The 10,261-nt window shown below is 62.1% G+C and overlaps 1 protein-coding gene across 1 annotated transcript in view; it reads left to right on the forward strand.

The window, feature by feature from the left end:
* Positions 1-10,261, forward strand: part of LOC106891918 (carnosine synthase 1-like) — a 28,177-nt gene that overhangs the window by 4,035 nt on the left and 13,881 nt on the right. Inside the window, exons 5-8 of the mRNA XM_014948748.1 lie at positions 4,818-4,998; positions 5,718-5,803; positions 7,114-7,345; positions 7,429-7,700. Coding sequence (XP_014804234.1) covers positions 4,818-4,998; positions 5,718-5,803; positions 7,114-7,345; positions 7,429-7,700 — 771 coding nt within the window. The remainder of the gene's footprint in view (positions 1-4,817; positions 4,999-5,717; positions 5,804-7,113; positions 7,346-7,428; positions 7,701-10,261) is intronic.

Here is a 10,261-nt window from a genome sequence, read left to right on the forward strand (position 1 = left end):
GTACCCAAGGGTGGTGGGGTGGCATGGGGTGGCATGTGGAGGTGGTGGATGGTGGCCACGGTGGTGGGGTGACATTGGGGTACCCAACGGTGGTGGGGTGGCAGAAGGTGGCATGTGTAGATGGTGGATGGTGGCCATGGTGTAGGGTGACATTGGGGTACCCAATGGTGGTGGGGTGGCACAGGGTGGCATGTGTAGGTGGTGGATGGTGGCCATGGTGGTGGGGTGACATTGGGGTACCCAATGGTGGTGGGGTGGCACAAGATGGCATGTGTGGGTGAGGGATGATGGTGGCCACGGTGTGGGGTGACATTGGGGTACCCAACGGTGGTGGGATGGCACAGGGTGGCATGTGTAGGTGTGGGATGATGGTGGCCACGGTGGTGGGGTGACATTGGGGTGCCCACAAGTGGTGGGGTGGCACAAGGTGGCATGTGTGGGTGAGGGATGATGGTGGCCATGGTGGATGGTGGCCATGGTGTAGGGTGACATTGGGGTACCCAATGGTGGTGGGGTGGCACAGGGTGGCATGTGTAGGTGGTGGATGGTGGCCATGGTGGTGGGGTGACATTGGGGTACCCAATGGTGGTGGGGTGGCACAAGATGGCATGTGTGGGTGAGGGATGATGGTGGCCACGGTGTGGGGTGACATTGGGGTACCCAACGGTGGTGGGGTGGCATGGGGTGGCATGTGGAGGTGGTGGATGGTGGCCACGGTGGTGGGGTGACATTGGGGTACCCAACGGTGGTGGGGTGGCATGGGGTGGCAGAAGGTGGCATGTGTAGGTGGGGGATGGTGGCCTTGGTGGTGGGGTGACATTGGGGCACCCAACAGTGGTGGGGTGGCATGGGGTGGCACAAGGTGGCATGTGTAGGTGGGGGATGATGGTGGCCATGGTGTGGGGTGACATTGGGGTACCCAATGGTGGTGGGGTGGCACAGGGTGGCACAGGGTGGCATGTGTAGGTGGGGGATGGTGGCCACGATGGTGGGGTGGCATGGGGTGGCACAGGGTGGCATGTGTAGGTGGGGGATGGTGGCCACGGTGTGGGGTGACATTGGGGTACCTGATGGTGGTGGGGTGGCACAGGGTGGCATATGTAGGTGGGGGATGATTGTGGCCATGGTGGTGGGGTGACATTGGGGTATCTAATGGTGGTGAGGTGGCACAGGGTGGTATGTGTAGGTGGTGGATGGTGGCCACGGTGTGGGGGGACATTGGGGTACCCAATGGTGGTGGGGTGGCACAGGGTGGCATGTGTAGGTGGTGGATGGTGGCCATGGTGGTGGGGTGACATTGGGGTACCCAATGGTGGTGGGGTGGCACAGGGTGGCATGTGTAGGTGGTGGATGGTGGCCATGGTGTGGGGTGACATTGGGGTACCCAACGGTGGTGGGGTGGCACAAGATGGCATGTGGAGGTGGGGGATGATGGTGGCCACGGTGGTGTGGTGACATTGGGGTACCCAACGGTGGTGGGGTGGCATGGGGTGGCATGTGGAGGTGGTGGATGGTGGCCACGGTGGTGGGGTGACATTGGGGTACCCAACGGTGGTGGGGTGGCATGGGGTGGCAGAAGGTGGCATGTGTAGGTGGGGGATGGTGGCCTTGGTGGTGGGGTGACATTGGGGCACCCAACAGTGGTGGGGTGGCATGGGGTGGCACAAGGTGGCATGTGTAGGTGGGGGATGATGGTGGCCATGGTGTGGGGTGACATTGGGGTACCCAATGGTGGTGGGGTGGCACAGGGTGGCACAGGGTGGCATGTGTAGGTGGGGGATGGTGGCCACGATGGTGGGGTGGCATGGGGTGGCACAGGGTGGCATGTGTAGGTGGGGGATGGTGGCCACGGTGTGGGGTGACATTGGGGTACCTGATGGTGGTGGGGTGGCACAGGGTGGCATATGTAGGTGGGGGATGATTGTGGCCATGGTGGTGGGGTGACATTGGGGTATCTAATGGTGGTGAGGTGGCACAGGGTGGTATGTGTAGGTGGTGGATGGTGGCCACGGTGTGGGGGGACATTGGGGTACCCAATGGTGGTGGGGTGGCACAGGGTGGCATGTGTAGGTGGTGGATGGTGGCCATGGTGGTGGGGTGACATTGGGGTACCCAATGGTGGTGGGGTGGCACAGGGTGGCATGTGTAGGTGGTGGATGGTGGCCATGGTGTGGGGTGACATTGGGGTACCCAACGGTGGTGGGGTGGCACAAGATGGCATGTGGAGGTGGGGGATGATGGTGGCCACGGTGGTGTGGTGACATTGGGGTACCCAACGGTGGTGGGGTGGCATGGGGTGGCATGTGGAGGTGGTGGATGGTGGCCACGGTGGTGGGGTGACATTGGGGTACCCAACGGTGGTGGGGTGGCATGGGGTGGCAGAAGGTGGCATGTGTAGGTGGGGGATGGTGGCCTTGGTGGTGGGGTGACATTGGGGCACCCAACAGTGGTGGGGTGGCATGGGGTGGCACAAGGTGGCATGTGTAGGTGGGGGATGATGGTGGCCATGGTGTGGGGTGACATTGGGGTACCCAATGGTGGTGGGGTGGCACAGGGTGGCACAGGGTGGCATGTGTAGGTGGGGGATGGTGGCCACGATGGTGGGGTGGCATGGGGTGGCACAGGGTGGCATGTGTAGGTGGGGGATGGTGGCCACGGTGTGGGGTGACATTGGGGTACCTGATGGTGGTGGGGTGGCACAGGGTGGCATATGTAGGTGGGGGATGATTGTGGCCATGGTGGTGGGGTGACATTGGGGTATCTAATGGTGGTGAGGTGGCACAGGGTGGTATGTGTAGGTGGTGGATGGTGGCCACGGTGTGGGGGGACATTGGGGTACCCAATGGTGGTGGGGTGGCACAGGGTGGCATGTGTAGGTGGTGGATGGTGGCCATGGTGGTGGGGTGACATTGGGGTACCCAATGGTGGTGGGGTGGCACAGGGTGGCATGTGTAGGTGGTGGATGGTGGCCATGGTGTGGGGTGACATTGGGGTACCCAACGGTGGTGGGGTGGCACAAGATGGCATGTGGAGGTGGGGGATGATGGTGGCCACGGTGGTGTGGTGACATTGGGGTACCCAACGGTGGTGGGGTGGCATGGGGTGGCATGTGGAGGTGGTGGATGGTGGCCACGGTGGTGGGGTGACATTGGGGTACCCAACGGTGGTGGGGTGGCATGGGGTGGCAGAAGGTGGCATGTGTAGGTGGGGGATGGTGGCCTTGGTGGTGGGGTGACATTGGGGCACCCAACAGTGGTGGGGTGGCATGGGGTGGCACAAGGTGGCATGTGTAGGTGGGGGATGATGGTGGCCATGGTGTGGGGTGACATTGGGGTACCCAATGGTGGTGGGGTGGCACAGGGTGGCACAGGGTGGCATGTGTAGGTGGGGGATGGTGGCCACGATGGTGGGGTGGCATGGGGTGGCACAGGGTGGCATGTGTAGGTGGGGGATGGTGGCCACGGTGTGGGGTGACATTGGGGTACCTGATGGTGGTGGGGTGGCACAGGGTGGCATATGTAGGTGGGGGATGATTGTGGCCATGGTGGTGGGGTGACATTGGGGTATCTAATGGTGGTGAGGTGGCACAGGGTGGTATGTGTAGGTGGTGGATGGTGGCCACGGTGTGGGGGGACATTGGGGTACCCAATGGTGGTGGGGTGGCACAGGGTGGCATGTGTAGGTGGTGGATGGTGGCCATGGTGGTGGGGTGACATTGGGGTACCCAATGGTGGTGGGGTGGCACAGGGTGGCATGTGTAGGTGGTGGATGGTGGCCATGGTGTGGGGTGACATTGGGGTACCCAACGGTGGTGGGGTGGCACAAGATGGCATGTGGAGGTGGGGGATGATGGTGGCCACGGTGGTGTGGTGACATTGGGGTACCCAACGGTGGTGGGGTGGCATGGGGTGGCATGTGGAGGTGGTGGATGGTGGCCACGGTGGTGGGGTGACATTGGGGTACCCAACGGTGGTGGGGTGGCATGGGGTGGCAGAAGGTGGCATGTGTAGGTGGGGGATGGTGGCCTTGGTGGTGGGGTGACATTGGGGCACCCAACAGTGGTGGGGTGGCATGGGGTGGCACAAGGTGGCATGTGTAGGTGGGGGATGGTGGCCTTGGTGGTGGGGTGACATTGGGGCACCCAACAGTGGTGGGGTGGCATGGGGTGGCACAAGGTGGCATGTGTAGGTGGGGGATGGTGGCCTTGGTGGTGGGGTGACATTGGGGCACCCAACAGTGGTGGGGTGGCATGGGGTGGCACAAGGTGGCATGTGTAGGTGGGGGATGGTGGCCTTGGTGGTGGGGTGACATTGGGGTACCCAATGGTGGTGGGGTGGCAGAAGGTGGCACAGGGTGGCGTGTGTAGGTGGGAGATGATGGTGGCCACGGTGTGGGGTGACATTGGGGTACCCAACGGTGGTGGGGTGGCAGAAGGTGGCATGTGTAGATGGTGGATGGTGGCCATGGTGTAGGGTGACATTGGGGTACCCAATGGTGGTGGGGTGGCACAGGGTGGCATGTGTAGGTGGTGGATGGTGGCCATGGTGGTGGGGTGACATTGGGGTACCCAATGGTGGTGGGGTGGCACAAGATGGCATGTGTGGGTGAGGGATGATGGTGGCCACGGTGTGGGGTGACATTGGGGTACCCAACGGTGGTGGGATGGCACAGGGTGGCATGTGTAGGTGTGGGATGATGGTGGCCACGGTGGTGGGGTGACATTGGGGTGCCCACAAGTGGTGGGGTGGCACAAGGTGGCATGTGTGGGTGAGGGATGATGGTGGCCACGGTGTGGGGTGACCTGGGGGTGCCCGCAGGTGGTGGTGCGGCCGGCGGGGTGGCGTTGGCGGGGGACGGGCACCCGCAGCACCCACGGGAAGGAGGAGGGGGCCGCGGTGGCGCAGGCGGTGAGTGCCCGGCTCCGCGGGCTGCGGGAGGAGGACACCGTCCTGCTGGAGGCCCTGGTGCCCACCGCCCGCCTGCCCGTGCCCCCCCCACGTAAGACCCCCGCCCTCGGGTGCCCACCACCCTGGGAGGGGAGGGAAGGGTCCCCCCGGGGTCCCTTGGGTCCCTGTGGCTGTGCTGGCCACGTGGCCATTCCCTAGGGTGGGTGGGTGGGGAGGTGGCCATCGGGGCAACCAAACTCCTGGGCTCCTGGGGCAGGGCATGAAGGTGGCCACCTTGGACCCTCATGGTCCCCTGGGGTGGGAGAGAAGGTCACCCTAGACCCCAAAGTCCCCTGGGGTGGGGGAGAGGGTCACCCTGGACCCCAAAGTCCCCTGGGTTGAGGGATAAAGTCACCTTGGACCCTCATGGTCCCCTGGGGTGGGGGGAGAAGGTCACCCTGGACCCCAAAGTCCCCTGGGGTGGGGGATAAGGTCACCCTGGACCCCCAGTGTCCCGTAGAGTTGGGAGGAAGGTGGCCACTCTCAACCCTCATGGTCCCCTGGGGTGGAGGAGAAGGTCCACCTGGACACCACAGTTCCCTGGGGTTGGGGGGGAGAAGGTCACCCTGGACCCCCAGTGTCCCCTAGAGTTGGGGGGAAGATGGCCACCCTGGACCCTCATGGTCCCCTGGGGTTGGGGTTGGCTGGGACCACCAAAGTGCCACAGGGGGTCCCAGAAGCCCACGAGGTGGGGTGGAGGTGGGGGGGAGGTTGGGCAGGGACCCCCGTCCCCGGGCGGCGGCCGTGCCTGCCCTGTCCCTCGCCCCCCAGGCAGCCCAGCCCCACGGCTGCCGGTGGCCCTGCGCATCTGCACCCTGGTCTGCAGGTCCTGGGGGGACCGGCCCCAGCTCTGCCAGGTACGACCCCCCCTCTCCCACACCCCGGGGTCCTCCCCTTCAGGTGGGTGGGGGGTGGTGGCCATGGTGTCCCACCAGGCTATGTGGTGGTGGCACTTGTCCCCATGTCCTAGTGGTCCTGCATATTCTCAGGCCCTGGTGGCCATCCATGTCCCCATGCTGTCTGGTGGCCTTGTGTGTCCTCAGGCTATGGTGGCCATCAATGTCCCCATGCTTTGCATCATTGTGTCCCCAGTCTACAGGATGGCAGCCCAGCTCCCCATACCTTGGTGGCAGCCCACGTCCCCCAGTTATGGTGGCCATCCATGTCCCCATGCCCTGGTGGCCATCCATGTCTTGATACCCTGGCAGCCCATTTCCCCAGGCCATGGTGACCATGCATGTCCCCATGCCCTGGTGGTAGCCCATGCCCCCAAGCTATGGTGGCCATCCATGTCCCCATGCCCTGGCGGCACCTCATGCCCCCAAGCTATGGTGGCCATCCATGTCCCCATGCCCTGATGACCATCAATGTCCCCATGCCCTAGTGGCAGCTCATGCCCCCACGCTATGGTGGCCACCCATGTCCCCATGCCCTGATGACCATTAATGTCCCCATGCCCTGATGGTAGCCCATGTCCCCAGGCTACAGTGACCATCAATGTCCCCATGCCCTGGTGGCAGCCCACATCCCCAACCTATGGTGGCCATCCATGTCCTGATGACCATCAATGTCCCCATGCCCTAGTGGCAGCTCATGCCCCCACGCTATGGTGGCCACCCATGTCCCCATGCCCTGATGACCATTAATGTCCCCATGCCCTGATGGTAGCCCATGTCCCCAGGCTACAGTGACCATCTATGTCCCCATACGCTGATGACCATCAATGTCCCCATGCCCTGGTGGCAGCCCACATCCCCAACCTATGGTGGCCATCCATGTCCTGATGACCATCAATGTCCCCATGCCCTGGCGGCACCTCATGCCCCCAAGCTATGGTGGCCACCCATGTCCCCATGCCCCGATGACCATTAATGTCCCCATGCCCTGATGGTAGCCCATGTCCCCAGGCTACAGTGACCATCAATGTCCCCATATGCTGGTGGCACCTCATGTCCCCAGGCTACAATGACCATCTATGTCCCCATGCCCTGATGACCATCAATGTCCCCATGCCCCGGTGGGAGTCCATGTCCCCAAGCTATGGTGGCCACCCATGTCCCCATGCCCCGATGACCATCAATGTCCCCATGCCCTGGTGGCAGCCCATGTCCCCAGGCAACGGGGTGGCCGTCCGTGTCCCCATGCCCGTGTTGGCGTGTCCCCACAGGTGGCGTGCGGCGTGGGACGTGCGGAGGCGCCGGTGCGGCACGGGGCGACGCTGCCCCAGGGCCTGGACTCCAGCCTGCAGCAGTGGGGGGTGGTGGCCACCAGCCAGCGGCAGGCACTGGCCACGCGGCTCCGGGTGGCCTCCGAGGCCGCCATGGCCGCCCTCCTGGCCGCCGAGGCCGAGCTGAGCCCTCAGCAGCGCGGTGGTGCCCGCGCCCACACTGACCTCCTGGGTGAGCACGGGGTCCCCCAGGGGTCACCCCATGGTGGTGGCACTGTCCCCCCATGGTGCTGAGCGCGGTGTCATCGTCCCCAGGCGTGGACTTCTTGCTGGCGTGCGTGGATGACGCCCTGGAGCTGGTGGCCCTGTCCACCAACAGCCAAAGGTGCCTGGAGACCTGCCTGCTAGCCGACGCCATGGGGCGCGCTGTGGGGGAGCCCCACGGTGACCTGCCCCGGCTGCTGGCCGAGGCCCTGCTGCACCGGGCGCAGTGTCACCTGGTGGAGGGCAAGGACATCCTGCTCATCGGGGCCGGTGGCGTCAGCAAGAGCTTCGTCTGGGAGGCGGCCCGCAACTACGGCCTGAGGGTAAGGAGGCTTGGCCATCAGTAGGCTTCAGAGTGAACATTGGTCATCAGTAGGCTTCAGAGTGAACATTGGCCATCCATAGGTTTCAGAGTGAACATTGGCCATCAGTAGGTTTGAGTGAACACTGTCCATCAGCAGGTTTCATAGTGAACACTGTCCTTCAGTAGGCTTCAGAGAGAACGTTGGCCATCAGTAGGTTTCAGAGTGAACGTTGGCCATCAGCAGGTTTCAGAGTGAACATTGGCCATCAGTAGGCTTCAGAGAGAACGTTGGCCATCAGTAGGCTCCAGAGTGAACACTGGCCATCAGTAGGTTTCAGAGTGAACATTGGCCATCAGTAGGTTTGAGTGAACACTGTTCATCAGTAGGCTTCAGAGTGAACACTGTCCATCAGCAGGTTTCAGAGTGAACGCTGGCCATCAGTAGGCTTCAGAGTGAACGCTGTCCTTCAGTAGGTTTGAGTGAACACTGTCCATCAGCAGGTTTCAGAGTGAACACTGTCCATCAGCAAGTTTGAGTGAACACTGTCCATCAGCAGGTTTCAGAGTGAACATTGGCCATCCATAGGTTTCAGCGTGAATGCTGTCCATCAGTAGGCTTAAGAGTGAACATTGGCCATCAGTAGGTTTCAGAGTGAACATTGGCCATCAATAGGTTTCAGTGTCAATGTTGGCCATCAGTAGGTTTCAGAGTGAACGCTGTCCATCAGTAGGTTTCATAGTGAACGTTGGCCATCAGTAGGCTTCAGAGTGAATGCTGTTCGTCAGTGGGTTTCAGAGTGACCGTTGGCCATCAGTAGGTTTCAGAGTGAACATTGGCCATCAGTAGGCTTCAGAGTGAACACTGGCCATCCGTAAGTTTCAGAGTGAATGCTAGCCATCAGTAAGCTTCAGAGTGAACATTGGCCATCAGTAGGTTTGAGTGAACACTGTCCATTAGTAGGTTTCAGAGTGAACATTGGCCATCAGTAGGCTTCAGGGTGAACATTACCCATCCATTGGTTTCAGTGTGAATGCTGGCCATCAGCAGGTTTCAGCGTGAACGTTGGCCATCAGCAGGTTTCAGAGTGAACACTGTCCATCAGTAGGTTTCAAAGTGAGCACTGGCCATCAATAGGCTTCAGGGTGAACATTGGCCATCTATAGGCTTCAGAGTGAACGTTGGCCATCAGTAGGCTTCAGAGTGAACACTGGCCATCAGCAGGTTTCAGAGTGAATGCTGTCCATCAGTAGGCTTCAGAAAGAACATTGGCCATCAGTAGGTTTGAGTGAACATTGGCCATCTGTAGATTTCAGCGTGAATGCTGGCCATCAGTAGGCTTAAGAGTGAACGTTGGCCATCAGCAGGTTTCAGAGTGAACGCTGTTCATCAGTAGGCTTCAGAGTGAACACTGTCCATCAGTAGGCTTCAAAGTGAACACTGTCCATCAGTAGGCTTCAAAGTGAACGTTGGCCATCCATAGGCTTCAGAGTGAATGTTGGCCATCAGTAGGCTTCAGAGTGACCGTTCATCAATAGGCTTCAGAGTGACCGTTGGCCATCAGTAGGCTTCAGAGTGAACGCTGGACATCAGTAGGCTTCAGAGAGAAAGTTGGCCATCAGTAGGCTTCAGAGTGAACACTGTCCATCAGTAGGTTTCAGAGTGAACCTGTTGCACCGTAGCAGCACCCAGTCCCTCCACCCAGCTCATTGTCCCAGTGGCAGGGGCGGGTGGCCGAGCCGCGGTCCCCGTGCCACCCCGTGCCACCTCCCATCCCACCACAGTGACACCTCCCCGTGCCCGCAGATCCACCTGGTGGAGTCGGACCCGGAGCACTTTGCGGCGGGGCTGGTGGAGACCTTCCTGCCCTACGACAGCCGGGAGCACCGGCGGGACGAGGAACACGCCGAGCGGGTGACGGAGCTGCTGCGCTCCCGGGGGCTGCGGCCCCACGCCTGCCTCTCCTACTGGGACGACTGCGTGGTACTGGCCGCACTGGTGTGCCAACGCCTGGGCTTGCCCGGCAACTCGCCCGCCGCCGTCCGGGTGGCCAAGCAGAAGAGCCGGACCCACCAACACCTCCAGAGATGCCGGGGTGGTCGCCCACCCCCTTCCACCTTCGCCGTGCCGTGCCGCCGGCTGCGGAGCCACGGGGACGTGGAGCGGGCAGCGGGCACCGTCCCTTTCCCCGCCGTGGCCAAACTGGAGTTTGGGGCCGGTGGGGTGGGGGTGCGTTTGGTGGAGACCCCCGGGCAGTGCCACGCTCACGCCGCCCGCCTCTGGCGTGACCTACGGGATGACGCCGACCACCCGGGCATCGGTTTGGGTTGGGGCAATGCCATGCTGCTGATGGAGTACGTGCCGGGCACCGAGCACGACGTGGACCTGGTGGTCTTCCAAGGGCGTCTTTTGGGGGCTTGGGTGTCCGATAACGGACCCACCCGCTTGCCCGCTTTCCTGGAGACGGCCGCCTGCTTGCCCTCTTGCTTGCCCCCCGACCGCTGTGCCCCACTGGTGCGGGCAGCTTTATAGTGTTGCCTGGCATGTGGATTACGGGACGGGGTATTCAAACTGGAGCCCAG

Source organism: Calidris pugnax, unplaced genomic scaffold (assembly GCF_001431845.1).
Source record: "Calidris pugnax isolate Ruff unplaced genomic scaffold, ASM143184v1 scaffold107, whole genome shotgun sequence".
Taxonomy (NCBI): Eukaryota; Metazoa; Chordata; class Aves; order Charadriiformes; family Scolopacidae; genus Calidris; species Calidris pugnax.